Raw genomic sequence first — 17,634 nt, 5'->3', positions numbered from 1 at the left:
TGGAGTCCAGACAGAAGGTCACTTATCCATGGCCAACCTTTTCACAGGTTGTTTTAAGATTTGGAGAACTCACAGCAGGCCTAGAAACAGTCTTCTACTAGGATGTAATACTTTTGTTTTTGAGACAGGATCTCACGTAACTAGGCTGGCTGTAAATGTCCAATCTCCTTTCTTTAATGTTCTGAGTACTGGGATTTGAGGCCTGTGCCATTATGTATAACAAGATGACATTTGTTTGTTTTTTGGGGGGCAGGTTGGTTGCTCTTTAGTGTCCATGGTATTATGTCACATGAGGACAGTTTCATACTGGCATCCAGTGCACTCTGAGCCTAGCTCCCCACACCCAGCTCTTCTTCCCTTTCTTACATTCCAGATCCCATGAGCCCCTTTGCTCCTTAGGTGATTTCACTTTATATATTAGTATAAAATCCAGGAACCATAAATTCAAGAAAATGTGGGTTTTGTCTCCAGTCACATCTGTTTTTCTGCAAGCGACACAACTTTATGGCTGAAAAAAATTGCACCATGTGTATATATAAACAACCTTTCCTTTATTCCTCTGTGACAGACAGGGATGTTGGTTCCTTAGCTGTTCTGAGTTGGGTAGTAACGACCTATGATGCACAGATACCCAACATTCTGAAACCACCTGCTACTGAATGAATGTCCAGGGTGATGTCTTTCTGCTCTGACAGGGTGGGGCTTCAAAGCTTTGTAGCTCTTGGGAGCACTAGACAGTTGTGGTGCTTCCTTTCCCTTCTCTCTATAGGGTTCCTTATGGACATAGAGCAAATTGGCATTCAGCTAACCCAGGTCTCTGAGCTGATTTCTGTAGCGATATGTCTCCATAGTCTCCTCTCCCCATCTAGTGAGAACATTCCAGCTGTTCTTTCTTCTGTCATGCAGTTTTGGGGTCTGTCCGAGGCTGCAGTGGGTCTTGGATTGTACCTCCAGGCCGAAGCCAGGGTCATTGCAGGGCTCTGCTCACTTCCTGTGCTGCTTCTACAATTTCATTATTTTTTTATGGCTGAAAATAATTCCATTGTGTGTAAAAACTGCCTTTTCTTTATCTATTCCTTGTAACGGACATCGATGTTGGTTCCTCAGCTGTTGTGAACACAGCAGCAAGGACTGATATACCGGCACCAACATACATGCAGGCAAAACTCTAATGCACTTTCACCGTGCGGTGCTATGCATTGTGTAAAATACTCTGAAAGCTCTTTCCTCTCTGTCATCCAGACTCAGCCATGGCTGCCTACCCAGTTGCTCTGTCATGGGCAATGGCAGGAATCATGGTGGGAGATGATGGTTCCAACCGCAGTCCATGTATTGCTGCATCAATACACATCCCTCAGCATGGATGGAAAGGAATTTAAAAACCACAGCCAAACAGGCAGTACAGTAAACTACAGTGGCAATAACTAGATGTAAATATACAGGCTTGTTCTTATGGTGGAGATGCTACATATATGATCATGTGTGTATATAATCAAACTCGCTGAAAGTGTTAAAGATTCAAACATAGCAAAATGACCCAAGATCACACAGGCACCAAGTGATGGCCTGTGAGGGCTGGTTAAAGCTTCTCAGTCCCTTGGGAGACAGAAGCAGAAAGATCAGAAGTTCAAGGGTATCCTTGGCTATATACCTAGTTCAAATCATCCTAGGATATAGGAGATCCTGTCCTCTCCCCCAAAGTAAAAATATAGCTTTGTTAGTTGGAGAGATGGCTCAACAGCTAAGAACACTGGCTGCTCTTTCTGGGTTCAATTCCCAGCATCCACATGGAGTTCACAGCTGTCTGTAACCCCAGTGCCAGGGTACTGAAAGCCCTCACACAGACACACATGCAGGCAAATGTATGTCTGGTCATGCATGTACAAATGTAAAAGAAGAATTGCTTAAGATTCAAGTTAAGTCTTTTCTCCTCTTCCTCTCCTTTATCCCAATTTTCTCCCTCCCGTGTGCCTCAGCCCCCTCCTTTATCTCTCTCATACTGGTTCTCATTCCCTTTGTGGAAGACTTTTATAAACCTAAAGTTTTATGTAATGTTAACATAGTCTTTATAGTTGTGTTTATGAATGTATATATTGATCTGGATCCTCACTTGTCTAATAACTATATCATGTCTGTCATCTATTTATCATCTATTATCACCTTACCCCTTGCCCCATTGCTACATCTGTCATCTCAATACCTTGAACTCTACAGGTCTCAAGCTGAATTTGGAGTCTGCCTGTTCTTTCTTTCATCTGTGCTTTAATTAACAGAGTGCCTGTTGTCTCTGAAAGATGGTACACATTTGGAGATAATCCTTGATTCCTCCCCTCTTAGCCCCTTCACCAGCAGGGTCTCCTAAGAAGGCTCCTTCTGTGCTTGTGCTGCCCCACTTCAAGGCTCCTTCACTCCTTATTGATTTATTGTCACGGAAACTTATTTGATCTTCCTGACTTGATTGTTTTCCTATTCTGTCTTTCAGAGTATTTACAGGATTATCAGCTAAAACTCAAATAGATTTGCCAGCAGCTTGTGTGAAGTCTTGTGCAGGCTCATCATTGTAGCCTAACCCTGGAGTCAGGACCGAGCGAAGGTTTTGGGTTCTGGCTAGCAACTGGAGCCTCCTTCCCAGCTCTGTGGGCACGCTACACGGGAAGTTTAGTAACTCTTTATTTTTAGCTTCCTCTTCCTAAAATGGGAATGTTAATAGTCCCTTTTCACGAGGAGGTTATTTCATGTTATTTGTGTTTGTACACATGTGTGTGCTTGTGTGTGTGTGTGTGTCTTTGTGAGTGTGTGTTTGGTGTATGTGTGCTCCTGTGAGGTACTCTCCTTTATCACTCACATTTCTTTGTGGTGGGGCCTCTTCCTGATGCTGAAGCTCATACTTCTTATCCCCAGCAATGCTCCTGTCTCTCCCACCCTCTCCCACCCCAGTGCTGGGCTTGAGGGGCTAGGGACCACCCTCTGAGATGTCAGCTCTGGTTCCCATACTTATATAATAGTTGCTTAACTACTGAGCTGTCTCTCCTGCTCCAAGATGATCTAATTTCAAGAAAATAAAATAACCATTTGAGATGTTTTAGTGCATGAATGTACTCAGTGAATGATAACTGGTATTAGTAATACTTGGTGAATGATAAACTAGTGTTATTGATACTCCTTTGTAGCATTCCTAGCTTTCTATACTGTTTTCTAAACAGATTTTTCTTTTAAAATGTTTATGTGTGCATGGGTACACATGTATGTATATGGGCCCCATCTTCAAGTGTTATTTCTTAGATACCCCTTACATTGTTTTATGAGGCAGTGTCGCTCACTGGGACCTGGGGGTTTCTGAGTAGGCTAGGCTGGCTGGCCTACCCAGGTGCCTCAGGGATCCTCCTGCCTCTGCCCCTCCCAGTGGCCTGGGTTCTGGGGATCAAAGTCAGGTCCACTGCCTTAGCACGTGAGCTGTCTTCCAGCCCTGCCCCTCTTTAGTTTTAGTCATGCAGCCTACACTGACCTCCGGAAGCACTGCCTCTGTGGCTACACAGCCTTCCTTACATAACTGCAGTACAGCCTGGCTCAAATCATAGGGACCAGACCTATTGGATGACTCACTAACGTGGCCACATTACTGGCCGTTTGGGCATGGGCTCCTTGCTGAGTCTAGCACACTGCCGCTCAGCCTCCTTCTGCTTTTTGAAAGAATGCTGTGGCCTGTTAGGTGGAAGCTACACCAGCAGCCATAGTTGGATTTAGCCATTTTTGGGCTCCTCTATCCTAATGACACAAGCGCCTCATGATTCCCTGTGTCCTTATGCTTGCCAGGTGTGGTCAGGCACTGCTGGCTGGTCCTGCCAGCTCTGCACATCCTTCCTCCACCTCTACCTGACGCTGCTTCCTCCAGCACAACACCATCATCCTTTATGCCTGGGGAGTGTGTGTGTGCATAGCTAACCCCAGCCTCTCCAGAGCTGCTTCCGGTGGGAGGAGGTGAGGTGGGGACACTAGAGAACAGAGGCGATCTTTGCAGCCAGGGGGGTGTGGCTCACTGCTGAACTGCCAAGTCATATTAGTTCCTTAGCAAAGCAAAGCTTTCACATTCCTAGAGCATCTGATCCTGTGGACTGTCACTGACTAAGTAAGCTTTCGGGTATCAGATACACTTCTACTAATATCCTTTTACTTTACACCCTGTCAGGGGTCCTCAGGAAATTTTCCATATTCTTCAAATGTAGCTCAACATTGTGTTTAGTTGTCTGGTTTAAAACATAGTGCAGGCCTGGTGGTGGTGGCAGCGCACATCTTTAATCCCAGCACTTGGGAGGCAGAGGCAGGCAGATTTCTGAGTTTGAGGCCAGCCTGGTCTACAGAGTGAGTTCCAGGACAGCCAGGACTACACAGAGAAACCCTGTCTAGGAAAAACTAAAAAAAAAAAAAAAAAAAAAAGAAAGAAAGAAAAAAGAAAACCAAACAAAAACAAACAAACAAAAAAACATAGTGCAGATGAGCAAGAGGGCAGCATTTCACTGTCAGTCTCTACAGGTGTTTGTCCACAGTTGGGGTGACACCTGTCAGTCCCTATAGACTCCTCTCCATGGTCCGGGTGACACATTGGTCATTATTGAATCCTGAAGAATGTGACAGCAATGCTGACAGGCATGTTCTCACCACTGGCTCATTCTCATTCAGGTTTGCATAGACAAGTAGTTATTGAAGTAAGCAGTGTTCACTAGACTGGCACGCACCATCTGTGTTTAGGGATATGATTTGCAGAGTTAAAAAGTTATGTTAAAAAGTCAGTAGGTTGGGGTTAGAGAAGTGGCTCAATTAGGAGCCGTTAAGAGAACTCTCTGCTCTTCTGGAGGACCAGGGTTCAATTCCCAGCACCCATACAGTGGCTTACAACCATCTATAACTCTAGTTTCAGCGGATCTGCTGCCCTCTTCTGGCCTCCATGAGTCCCAGGCATGCATATGATGCACAAACACACACGTAGGCAAAAGCATATATACATTAAATACTTAAAAATATTTTTTAAAAATCAGGAATGTCTAAAAAAATGTCCCCTCCCCTGGTTTTTTTTTTTTTGTTTGTCTTTTTTTCAAGACAGGGTTTCTCTGTGTAGCCCTGGCTGTCCTGAAAGTCACTCTGTAGACCAGGCTGGCCTTGAACTCAGAAATCCGTCTGCCTCTGCCTCCCAAGTGCTGGGATTAAAGGTGTGCGCCACCACTGCTCCCTCCCCCTTTTTGTTTTTTTTGTTCTTTAGTATCTTAAGACCTGTAAAATATATTCTTGGTGTTCAGTTTTAAGTCTTGGAAGCAGTGATATTATGTGTATGTAGGACATTTTGACCCATGGTAACAATAGCTTCATATAAATAATTCCTAATGGTGGAAATGTATTGGCATAATGGAAGCCTGTGACTATCTCAGGAATAAATACCAATTCACCTTTTATTATGTTAAACCTAGTAAATAAGATACAAAGAAGAAAAAATGTAAAAGATTAAGTATTAAGAAAAGTGTTGGTATTTAAAAGCTTCTAGTTAATGGTCCTCTCTTAAATGAAAGCTAAAACAGTTACTAGACTTCAGGGGGAAGAAATCCCACACAGAGTACAAATACTTGACATACAGGGAAGATATGTAAACAATTAGAAGACATCTTAAAAGCTTTGGATAACTCTGATGTAACTTGGTTGATTCCCTTTTGACAGGCATGTTTTGGTTGGCTTGTTGGGATGCTTTGGGAGAGTTCTGAGCACAAGGAAATGAGGGAGTTTGCAGCTCCTCCTGACAGATTAGAGGCTTCGCCAAGGGCCCATACCCCTGCTTCATCCCCTACTCCTGAACTTCACATCCTCATAGCTCCCTTTGTTTTATAACTGGTTTCATGTCTGCATCCTGCTTGTCCTGCCTGTCTGAAAAGGTGTGTTAGATAGAAAGTCAAAAGAAATGAACCCTTACCCCTAATGCCACCACCAGCCACTGAGGTCTCCAGGAGTGCCAGACCTCTAGGTCTTTCTTAGCTATCAACCTGGGGTGTGGCCTTGGATGTAGATGTGGCCAAGTCATAGAAAGACTCTGAACTTTAGTATTGTTATCTGTCAAAGAGTAATAATGAGCCTTTAACCATGCACATAGTTTTTAAAAAGTTACTAAAGCTGGGAGGTGGTAGCACAGGCCTTTAATCCCAGCATTTGGGAGGCAGAGGCAGGCAGATTTCTGAGTTCGAGGCCAGCCTGGTCTACAGAGTGAGTTCCAGGACAGCCAGGGATATACAGAGAAACCCTGTATCAAAAAAACAAAACAAAACAAAAAAAAGTTACTAAAGCCTCTTAAAATCACAGTTAATATTTTCTTTTGTATTAGGTAGGTTAAAATTAAATGCAGCTTTGAACTGGGCATGATACATGTCTATTATACCAACAATTTGTGAGGCTCAATCAGGACAATATCCTGAGTACAGGCATTAAAGGTCAGGCTGGAACCCCATCATTCACACACACACACACACACACACACACACACACACACACACAGAGAGAGAGAGAGAGAGAGAGAGAGAGAGAGAGAGAGAGAGAGAGAGAGAGAGAGAGAAGGGACAGAGACAGAGAGAAAGACAGAGAGAGAGAAACAGAGACAGAGACAGAGACAGAAAGAGACAGGCAGAGAGAGAGACTACTTCAGCTGTGAACTTTTTTCTGTTAATCTTTTCAGCACTTTGCGTTCTATACAGTAAACTCCAATTTTGGTTCCAACAACAAACTGCCTTGCCTTTCACATGAAGTAGAATGGAGTCTTGCTCTTGGGCTGTTCTTTTCTAATCTCTCTTCATTCATTCTTGTTTTATTTTGAATTTTGATGGGGGGGGGTCTCCTGTTGGAGCCCGACTGGCCTGGAACTCACGGGTATCAGCAAGAAGAATCTGAAAGTGCTGTCTAGGAAGGAGTTACAGGAGCTCACAGATTAGATGGGGAATGTTGTGGCAGGAGTCTGTGATCTTGGGAACATAGTGATGTCATGGTCAGAAGCTAGGGCTGTTGGGAAGAGAGCCGATTTTAGGAAAGTCGATAGGGGATTTTCAGTTCTAGTAGGATATGTATACGAAATTACCAGGACAATTTGAATATGTCACAGTACACTGAGAATGTTGGCTCTCTTTGTGGCTGAAGTCATGATTTGGAGCAGCCTCTCCCTCATGTTTGTAGCATCCAGGAAAGAGATTGACAGGAGATACAGTGATGACGAGGGGTGTGCAGTGGACAGGGAGAGCCCTGAGTGAGTGGACGTGTGCTTTGATATGGGCACAGCCATGTCTAGGACCCACAAGTCTCAGGGCCAGAGAGCTGGCAAAGTCTTCTCTGGGAGACCTGAGCTCAAGTGTTGATGATCTGTGCAGAAAAGGCCCACCATAGCTTTCTCCTCCGGGTGGCTAAAGCCTGAAGACTGTTGCCTACCGAGACTGCTCCAACTGAGACTGCTCTGTGTCTCTTTGGTCCAACGCTCACCATGGGCCCTGCCCCTTGCTTCTCTGTAATAACCTCACCTCCTTGTTCATCTGAAGGCGGTAATCTCTCTCACCTCTGTTCTAATCCAGATAGTAAAGACAATGAGCTTCTGGGGCGCAGAGGTTTCTCCATCAGAGATCTGAGATGTCCGTTATCTGTCTTTTCTTCTTCCCTTACCACCCCAGTCAGGTCCCAGTCCCTGTAGTTGTGCAGGGTTATGTGGCATGTGACTGTGGTGTTGAGTGGGTAGGCTCTGGAGTCAGGCCCTGTGGGTCTAACTTGCAGTCCTCAAGCTCTGCATGAGTATTTCAGCAGAGCAAGCGGCCTCACCTGGAAGGCAGAGTGAGTGAGAGGCCCTGGAGTTGGCTGGAATTGTTTTGGGTGTTTTAGTGAGTGACACCCCTGCCTTCATCAGATTACCTGCATAAGTTAATTCTGATAGTGCACGAGGAACGTTGGATGCAATTAATAGTGTGTGCACCCCTTAGTAGAATAGGAACCTCTAACGCTGATTATTTTAGCATCTACCAAAATAACCTTAAAGTGACATGGCAGTTGACAGGTATGTTGGATAATACATTATAATATTATATACTAATTTGTATTCATACATTAGCCAGCATCCATAAGATAGAATTATTACACAAAAAAGGAATAAAACTCAGTCCATCTATATCTGCCATCTATATCTGCTTTTCCATCCATCCATCCATCCATCATCTACCCATCCATCCATCCATCCATCCATCCATCCATCCATCCATCCATCCATCCATATCTGCTTATCCACCCACCACCTATCTACCTATCTATCTATCTATCTATCTATCTATCTATCTATCTATCCAGTCTATCCATCTATCTGGATTTTCCTGGTTGTCCTGGAACTCACTCTGTAACCCTTGGTGGCCTTGAACTCTGAGATCTGCCTGCTTCTGCCTCCCAAGTGCTGGGATACAACTAATGCTACTCAGGCATGGTGGTCTGTTCCTATAATTCCAGCTGAGCTACTCCGGAGTCTAAAGTGGAGGATGGCTTAAGTTCACAAGTTCAAGACCTACCTTACTTATATAGTGAAACTTGGTTATTTTTAAAAGCAGTTAAATTTAGAAAAGCAAATAAAATTTATATTTAAGTTTATTTGTGGTAAAGTTTCTGATTAACTTTTTTGTTGATCGAGATCTCTAATCTTTTCTTTAAATCAGAATTTTTATGGCTTTTATTTTATTTATGATAAGTGTGTTTTGTTTGTTTGAGTTTAGATGCACAGTTATATGCAGGAGTCAGTGGAGGTCAGATCCCAGGAAATGGCTTGTCCTCTGGGAACAGGTCCTTCGTACAGTTAACCACGCAGCCATCTCTCCAGCCCCTCTGTGGAAGTTTGATTTGGACTCTTACCCCTTTTACTTCTCCATGTAGCTCAAATAGGAGAATACTTGAGAGGTTTGAGAGCCAGCCTGTGGACGCCTATGGAACTGTAGCTTTACTGTTTTGCTGTAGATGTCGTGGCACTAAGACCCAGAAACTCTGCTCGGTGTGGCTGGAGCTGGGCTGGCTGTGCTTGCACTGAAGGGAAGGAAGTCATTAGTGCAGACTGAGCTGTGGAGTTAGGTTCTTGCAGGATTTCCTTCCAGCCTTTCCCCACTTAGGTTCTTGGGAATTAAGGAAAAAAAAAATCTAAACACATAAACCAAGTTTTCCTATTTACTAGGTTCAGGGAAGATGGACATTTCGGAAGGGCAGATCCGATCCCAAGTTGTCTAAGAAACAGAAAAACTGCGCAAAGAAGCTCTGATTACAGATCTTTGGAATTTTCTTTGCTAAATTTTTACAAACGAGAAATACACCCAGAATTTTGGGAATTGCTCCAGGCTGCGTGCGAGGGTTTGATTGCTTGTCTAATCTTTCTTTTTTTTTGAGAAGAGGAGAATTCGCTAAGAGGGGCTTGGATGGCAGGAGCCCGGCCGGGTTTCTGTGGCAGCTCCTGCAGTGGGTCTCGGCTCTGAGGGGTCTGCGGCCCATCCGAGAGCTCCTTCCTGGAGCCTTTTCGCAGGCGCGGGTCGGGGAACATGCCCCGCTCCGGCCCGGGCGCGCCGCTGGCCGCCGGGACGTCCTAGCCCTGTGGGAGAGTGTGGTGGCCGCGGCACTTCGTGCTGAACCGAAGACGAAGACTGTCCGTCCTATCCGGGAAAGAACGAGGGGGTGTAAGGAGGCAGCATGACTTGCAGTCGCCGCCGCCCTGCGTCTGCCCCCAGCCCCAAGCCCACCTCTTGATGCGTCCCGGGTCGGCTGTACAAATATGATGAAATGGCAGCCCCGGAAGAAGGTGAGTGCGGCGACGGCCGCGATGGGGCTGGTGGGGAGCTGGCCCCGCGGGACTCTGAGGCCATCCGGGTCCGTGCGCCCACCGCCCGCCAAGTTCTCGCCTCCGGGCGCGCGCGGCCCGGCGGGGTGACAGCTGAGACTCAGCCCCGCGTGCTGGCTCGGGGCCGCGGTGCGCCCGCCCCGCTTGGGCCCGCAGGTGGGCGTCGGAGCGCCCCCTGCCCCGCGGGGACCGGCGTCCGGGCCACTGGCAGCCGCTTCCCCTGGGCCCCGCTGGGGGGCGGGCAGCCCGGGAGCAAGCACTGAGCGAGCGGTTCCCCTTGAGGGCCGAGCCTCGGGCGCCAGGGCTGCGGTGGGCGGCTGTGGGGACCCGCGGCCGCGTGGGCGAGTGCGGGCGCGCCGGCCATTGTGCGCCGCGTGTGTGCATCGATCGTGGGCAAGGGGGAGGGGGTACTTTGCTTTTTGCAAGATTATTTCCTAATATGGCTCCTTTGTTGAGAACCAGAGGAAAAAACATCCATTGGTTCTATCAAAATAAATTGCTATTGGTCCCCGAAATAACGTTTCTAAATGTGGGACCCGTCCCTTCCTTGGGACACCGAGGGAGAAAGACAGCTTTCTTCAAGTTCTTGGCAGCCCGCGTGTCTGGCCAGGGTTCCCTTTTGCAAACTTGCCTGACTGCCACTCTTAGGTTAACCTAGCGGTTTATGGCATAGCGGGACTTTCCCTTCAATACCTCATTTGGCCATGGTTTTTATTGACATTCTTCTGAAGGAAAACACAGCGAACTGAATGTGCCGTGCCCCTCCCCAGCCATGACCTGTCTCTGCTAGCAGCTGTCTGGTGTCTCACTCAACTAGCTAAACTGGTTCTTTCTTTGTGCCATGATGTGTGAGTTTGACATCAGAGCTGAAGTAGAAATCATGTGTGAAGTGCTGAGACGACTGCCAGGGAGCCAAACACACGCACTTCCTTAAATGCAAAGGTTTTCTTTGGTATCTAATTAATTCGATTTTATCCAGTGGCAGCTGTTTCTACCTCAGCCCAAAGCCACAATCACTCACCTATTTGTTCGGTTCTCATCATGGGGCTTCGTTCAACGAGACTGGTGTAAGAGATTTGTGTGCTGCCCCCTCCCTCTCCCATGAGAACACAGGAAAGCCCCGTATAATCAAACATCTTAAACAGATGCTGCATAGTCCTAGAATCTTCTACATTTGTGTAATCGTCATGAGTAGTTTGGAGATCGTTGCAAACTGTGCATCCACAGATGCCTGCTTTTTCTATTTTACCCAACATGTAGTAACTCATATGGTTATGTCACTGAAAACCCCTCTGGGTACTGGTATTGCTTGAACCACGGAAGTATTATTCTTGGCAGCCAGGTGGATTTCTGGACTCTGGAAGATTCTGTTTCAAGTGTTAGGATTCACTGCAGTATTTACTCACTCTGTGATGCTTAGATGGCTATACCAGAGATTGTATTTATTTTTCTGTATTAAGGGTCACAAGGCATCATGGTATACGGATCCAGATATCAATCTGGAGAGTTCATAGAAGCCGAACTGTCCGGTTCTGTGTGATTATTTGCTGGTAGCTTGAGAGCAGTTCTTGTATGCTGAAAGTGAAAGCTACCTTGGGGAGATGCTATTCATCTCCAGTAGGCACCACTGAACCTTTTGCAGACTCTGTTTATTCTCTTAGTCATACCAGAATTCAAATGATCCTACCACTGCCATGATTTCTGGCTGCATCTGCTGATACATTAGCAGTGGTGTAGACACGTCAGGTGGTCTACCAAACTGATCCATAAAGCCTATTCACACCCCACATAAAGAGTGGTTCTGTACTGGTGTAGTCTGAACACAGCTAGGGAGAATACCCACAAGTTGTACTGCCAGCTGCCTTCCCAACTGGACTTTAGGGCTAGGGCTGATTGGTGACTGGGAAGCTTGGGGTCTTGTCCGTCACTACTAGTTTGGGCTTTTTTGAATTCCGGATTTCTGGGTTCACTGGCAACATAGTAACTATCGTTTCCAGATTTCTTTGTTTCTAACTGAACATGGAGCTGGGGGCACATTGACTGAAGGGGAATTATTTCCTCCGATTTACACTATTAATTTGATAGATTAAATACTTAAGACAAAGTTTATGGATGTGTGAACATGCAGAATTCTATTAGGGTCTGATTATCTTCTCACAAAGAAACCTTCCAACATGAATCATCAGGTCTGCACCAGGCTACACCGTGCCCACCCCATCCCACCCCTCAGGCCAGGATGAGTCTCAGTGGGCCTTCCAAACCTAATAGGTCTCTCACTGAGAGTTAAACAGTTTCCCTAAAAGCAAGATGCATAGGTGTCTACTTATCTACAGACTCATCACATTTGATATATTAAATATGAGCAGGTTTTTCTTTACCAATCACACTCTAATTAATTGTTTTAATTAAAATGTAGGGATTCTGAATAGTTGCTCTGGTTTTGTGGCTGAAGTGATATTTTACATCATTTAGGGTAGCACCCAGCATCTGCTGTATGCCAGGCGCCTCTGGTTGGTCTGCATTTGTTCAGTTCTTATCTAGTAAGGAAAGGGTGCACTACTTGAATTTTACAGATAAGGGGACTGGTGTAGAAAGGGGATTTGACTTACTGGGATGACAGTGTGTGTGTGTGGGGGGGGATGGGGGCATGGGGGGATGGGTGTGTGTGTGTGGGGGGTGGGGATGGGTGTGTGTGTGTGTGTGTGTGTGTGTGTCAGAACAGGATGGAGCCAGGTCTTTCTTGAGCTTTCCTCTTCCATTTCAAGGACCATTCCCAGGATGCTGCCTCCATCCCTCCTCTCCTCTCCTCTTGGAGGAACACAGAGATTTAAGCTACCTGGGAATTGTAAGCATTTACAGTATCTGCCACAGGCTATAAATAGATTGTGGCTTTTGGGGCTGACTTCATTTTGTTGGCTGGGATATTTTCTTTCTCCTTGTAAATTTAGGTGTTTTTCTGGCTCCTTGTAGAGTTGTAGCTCCTTAAGTTCAGGGACCATATCTCTTTTGTTTTCAGGAATAATACAGTTGCTCAAAAAGGTTTTTGTTTTTGTTTTTAATGTGAGAGTAAGTAGCTTCCCCTGTGTCCTTAAACCTGATTCTTCAGTCCATGCCTAGGTTTGGCTCTCCTGGCTTATTAAAGTGTCCCCAGAATATTTTGTCATTGGCTTCCAACCTTTACAGACATCATCAGAAAGGGGGCAGCCATTCTCCACAAAATCTCCCTGGAAGTCATGATTAAGACAGGCTCCATTAAGATGACATAACAGGCTTAGTACCCGAACTTGCTCCAGCATTGCACTTGTTTAGTTTATACAACCTAATTAGCCTTGCAGAATGCCCTGCGCCCTGTTTTTATTATTATTATTATTATTATTATTATATTGTTTTTGTTGTTTTTAATCTTGTATTTGCTGAAGTGATAGCAATCAAAACACCAGTCTCGGAGGAACATGTTTGTTTACCTCTGAGTGGATTTCTGCCTTCCAAATCCAAGGATTAGTGTTAGATAGCACTGTGTCAATAAGGCTCCAGTGTGAGTCAGGAAACCCCTCCGACTGGATTTTTCCATTGCTTGCCTAATGTTATTTTACTGTTCATGCATAATAAGCGATTATTAATAGGAATGTGTCATATAACCTACATTAATTATGTAATTTGAGAGTCTTGTGATGTGTTTATCTTGTTATAGTCGGCACCTTAATAAATAGGAACCCAGCCTTACTTACCTGGTTTATTTAAGCACACAGAGTCGTGAACTTCCTTGGGAAGATTCTGTTCCTCTTCTGGTATGGCCCTCTTGTTTGCTTTCTCCTCTGCCTTCTCCCAGTCAGTGCCTTGCTTCTTATGGCTTCTCTGATGGGGCTCCCCTAGGAAGCTCGCAGGAAGGATCGCACCCTGTAGATTGTTTCTTGCAGTGATGTGACTTTTATGAAAGAATTTGTCACAGATCCCTCCCTGCTCTGTCTCTGTGATGAAGTATTTAATTTTTGGAGTATAATGTTAATTTTGAATTTTAATATAGCCATTCTTCATATTTAGTGTTTTAGTATTTATTATCTAGTGCCATCTTTTGAATAGGCATGGCCGCATGGATTAGCTTGTTTGAATACTCGGCCCACAGGGAGTGGCGCTATTAGGAGGCGTGGCCTTGTTGGCGGTAGGTGTGGCCTTGTTGAATGAAGTTTGTCACTGTGGGGGTGGCCTTTGTGACCCTCCTTCTAGCTGCCTGAGAGAGTCAGTCTTCCACTAACAGCCTTCATTCAGATCATGGATGCAGAACTCACAGTTCCTTCGCCAGCACCACGTCTGCCTGCATGCCGCCATGCTCCCGGCCATGGTGACTATGGACTGAACCTCTGAAAGTGTAAATCAGCCCCGGTTAAATGTTTTCCTTTGTAAGAGTTGCAATGGTCCTGGTGTCTCTTCCTAGTTACTTCTGGATTCTTTGCATTGATATCACTGTTACTCATCTTGGGACTTGGCTTTGTCAGCAGTCTTCTGTGGATCTCCTTTCATGGTCCCTGCAGCCTGGAGACCCGGGCTCTGGTGCTGGCAGCTCCCTTGACATGTGTCCCTGGGAGTCATTTAATCTCTTATGTATGTCCTCATAGAGTTTATCATCCTGGATCTCTTGTAAAGGGCATCCTAATGATTTTCTTTCTTTTTCTTTTTCTCTTCTCTCTCTTGTTTTTTCTTCTTAACCCTTTCAAGTAATTGCTGAAAAGACACATATATGCATATGCTACTGACCTCATTAATGTCCTGGCCCCTCTTCAGGCTCTGGGTGTGTGTGGGGCACACAGTGGAGTAAGCAGCACATACTGAGCTGGGCAGGGTCAGGATATACCAGAAGACATGTATGGCTTGTCACTTGCTCTCTTCCTTGCCCAGAGGCTACTGGGGGCTCTTAAAGGTGCCCACACAAGTTCACCCTTATTGTATTGCATCGAACTGCGGCTTGTACCATACAGTTGCGACTTGCAATTACACTTATTAAAAAAGAAGGATCTGGAAACAAACGGCTGTGCTGTGAATTCTCTACTGATGGGCACACTCTGAAGCGGGACTGTGGTGAGGATCCAGCTGGGCTCCAGAGCAGCTCTGTGACCAGTGACATCACCTCAGGAGGTCTTGGCTGTGTTAGTGGGAATGACACCTGGCTTCTACCAGAGTGCTTGGCATGCAGCATGTCTTCACTGCAGTTCCACTGAAGCACAGCCGCACTGGCAGTCTAGCTGGGTATCACCCACTAGTTCCTATCCTATGTCTAGAGCTTCCTTCCTGTCCCTTCTGCTCCTGCCCCCACTCTCCTTGCTCCTCCTCCTAGTCCTCATTCTCCTTTTCTTCCTCCTCTTCCTCCTCTTCCTTCCTCCTCCTCCTCCTGCTCCTCTTCCACCTCCTCTCTTTTTTTCTTTTTGAGATAGGTTCTCATTTGCTGGACCGGACCTTACAGAGCTCCTCCTGCCTCTGCCTGCTGAGTTTCCTCACATGAACTCATCCTGATCTTGTTTTTGGTTTTGTTGTGGAGCCTGCCTTCCCTCTGGCAGTTCTGTTGCTGGGCATTGTGGGCCATGCCCTCCCTTCTTTGACCACGTTCGTGTAAGCCACAGTGCTGGCTTGGTACTTCAGCTCCCACTGGGTCCATCTCCGAGATGGGTAGGCAGTGAGGAAGAGCTGAATCAGTGAATGTTTGAATGAATGATGCCCTTATGAGTGACTTGGTACCATCCTTTGACTTGCTACTTACAGAGAGTACCTAGTTTACTTCTAGTTTACAAGATTATCTCTGTGCATTTTTGAACTGTCTGAGAATGCACTATTGCATAGAAGTGAGTCCAAGTCATTAAAAGGATAATCTGAACAGCACACCTATTGAAACTACAGTCATGCCCATGGGACAGCGGCTATACTGTTGTGCATGTGTTAAATGTCACTGTGACACACATTGGTGATGAACAGTCTTATCTCACTTGAACTTCATCTCACTTGAGGAGGGGAAAACATTGGAGTGACTTGTGACACATATACCGCTGATGGCAAGATATCGGTGTATCAGAGCCATGAATGTGAACTTCCATATTAAGTCTTTACTCTCTTCAGTCCCTGGTATTTTATTTGTGTGGTATATGTGCACAGGTCTATGTGGGTGTGTATGTGTGATGCACACAGAGGCGTATATCAGGTGTCTTTCTCAGTCACTGTTTGCCTTATGTTGTAATGCTTTATTAGCATACATTAACTATTCATAGCAGTGAGCAGCATCCTTGCACCTTCCTGCACCTTCCTGCCAGTGTGTAATATATGTAATATATTTCAACCGTATCCTTTCCTGCCCTTTCTCCCTTCAACTCCCTTCAATCCCTTTCCTCATCCCATCTGCTCCTGCTCCTCCTCACTGTTTGTGTCTACCATTTGTGTGTGTAACCCAGAGAGTCTCATTAGATTAAGTCAACATGTACATGACAGTAATGTCTCCATCCCAACCCTTAATTGTATATAAATCCTCAGGGAGGGGTGAGGCACATGAGCTCTGTCCCTCTACAAGATGTTTGCAGACCCAGCCTTTCACGGATTAGGATAGACCGACTGGCCTACAAGCTTTGGGGGTTCAGCCATCACTGGGGTTACTGTCATGCATGCAGTTACTTAGCTCAGAGGTTGGTGCAGGGGTCTTGAACTCATGTCCCCATTCTTGGTGCCATACACACTTGACCCACTGAGCTATCTTCTCAACCCCAGCCCTCACACCTTTGACTATGTATTCTTGGTAGGAAGTAGGCACCTATACAAGATTTAGGAGTGTAGGAGCACTTGGGGGATAGTTTTACAGGCTTTGTAGAAATGAGGGAGTCTGTGTTGGAACCTTTGCAGCTCAGGAGGAGCTGATAAATATGCCAGTATGAGAGGCTACAGGGTTTAGCTGGCCCAGCTTGAAGAAAGGGCACCAGCAGCCTCTTTCCTTTAGCTAGTCAGTTACAATGATGGCACGCTATGGAGAGTACGGGAGGAGCAGAGAGAGCCTGGAGTTGTGCCTGGCCCTGTGAGCTCCTGCTTCTGCAGTGAATGCATGTGTTGTTAATAACAGGGCCTGCCTCACAAGTAAGACTTCTCTCATTGTGCTAAAACCATGTCGTTTTATTGAAGACTCAACATCATTTCATTTAACCCACATTTTCAGGATTCATGGGGCATGTTTGTCCTGTTCTTTCTTCACCCCCTATAAGGGTTCAGCAGTTATGAATTTTCACATTCCCAGATGGCTGAGCTCTATAGCTTGGTCCAGTTCTGGTGTCTTTTGTCCTTCTGACTAGTCTGTTAGTATTCTTTGTGAGTTTTTAACACTGTGTCCTTTTTGCACATAGTTTAAGGAAAACTATAAAATCGCACCCTTTACCATACCATTCTCTAGAAATAAACAGCATTTCTAGAGAAAACACACAAACTAACTTTATTAACACTTGTCACCTGCTGATTGGCATCTCTCAATTTGAAGTTTTATTTAGCACATATCTGATTCTGTAAGCCAGTGTCACAAATACTCCTGTGCATTCAGCAATACTGGTGATGCTTCTGATTTACATTACATGGACTGAGACTTGTGTAAGTGCGTTATATTATTAAGACAAGGCCAAGCTGTGGGCAGCTCCCATCTGGAGGACAAGCCCAGAGGAAGCAGGAGCCAGAAGGCCTTTGTGGAAACTCAATGAGTCTGGATACATCCTCTCCAAATACTCAATACTGAGATTTGAGTAAACCTGGAAAAGTGGTGG

At 45.6% G+C, this 17,634-nt stretch overlaps 1 protein-coding gene across 2 annotated transcripts in view; it reads left to right on the top strand.

Annotated features, from left to right (window-relative positions):
- Window positions 1-17,634, top strand: part of Ttc28 (tetratricopeptide repeat domain 28) — a 431,438-nt gene that overhangs the window by 104,622 nt on the left and 309,182 nt on the right. Inside the window, exon 1 of one of the 2 annotated variants that reach the window (XM_052169039.1) lies at window positions 9,074-9,823. The exons of the other annotated variant lie outside the window; for it this stretch is intronic. Within the exon in view, the coding sequence (XP_052024999.1) occupies window positions 9,797-9,823 (27 nt within the window). The 5' untranslated portion in view covers window positions 9,074-9,796. Of the gene's footprint in view, window positions 1-9,073; window positions 9,824-17,634 lie in introns of those variants that run through there. 2 annotated transcript variants of the gene reach the window in all.

The sequence above is a fragment of the Apodemus sylvaticus genome, chromosome 22, assembly GCF_947179515.1.
Source record: "Apodemus sylvaticus chromosome 22, mApoSyl1.1, whole genome shotgun sequence".
Taxonomy (NCBI): Eukaryota; Metazoa; Chordata; class Mammalia; order Rodentia; family Muridae; genus Apodemus; species Apodemus sylvaticus.
This window is presented reverse-complemented; position numbering and strand designations above follow the sequence as displayed.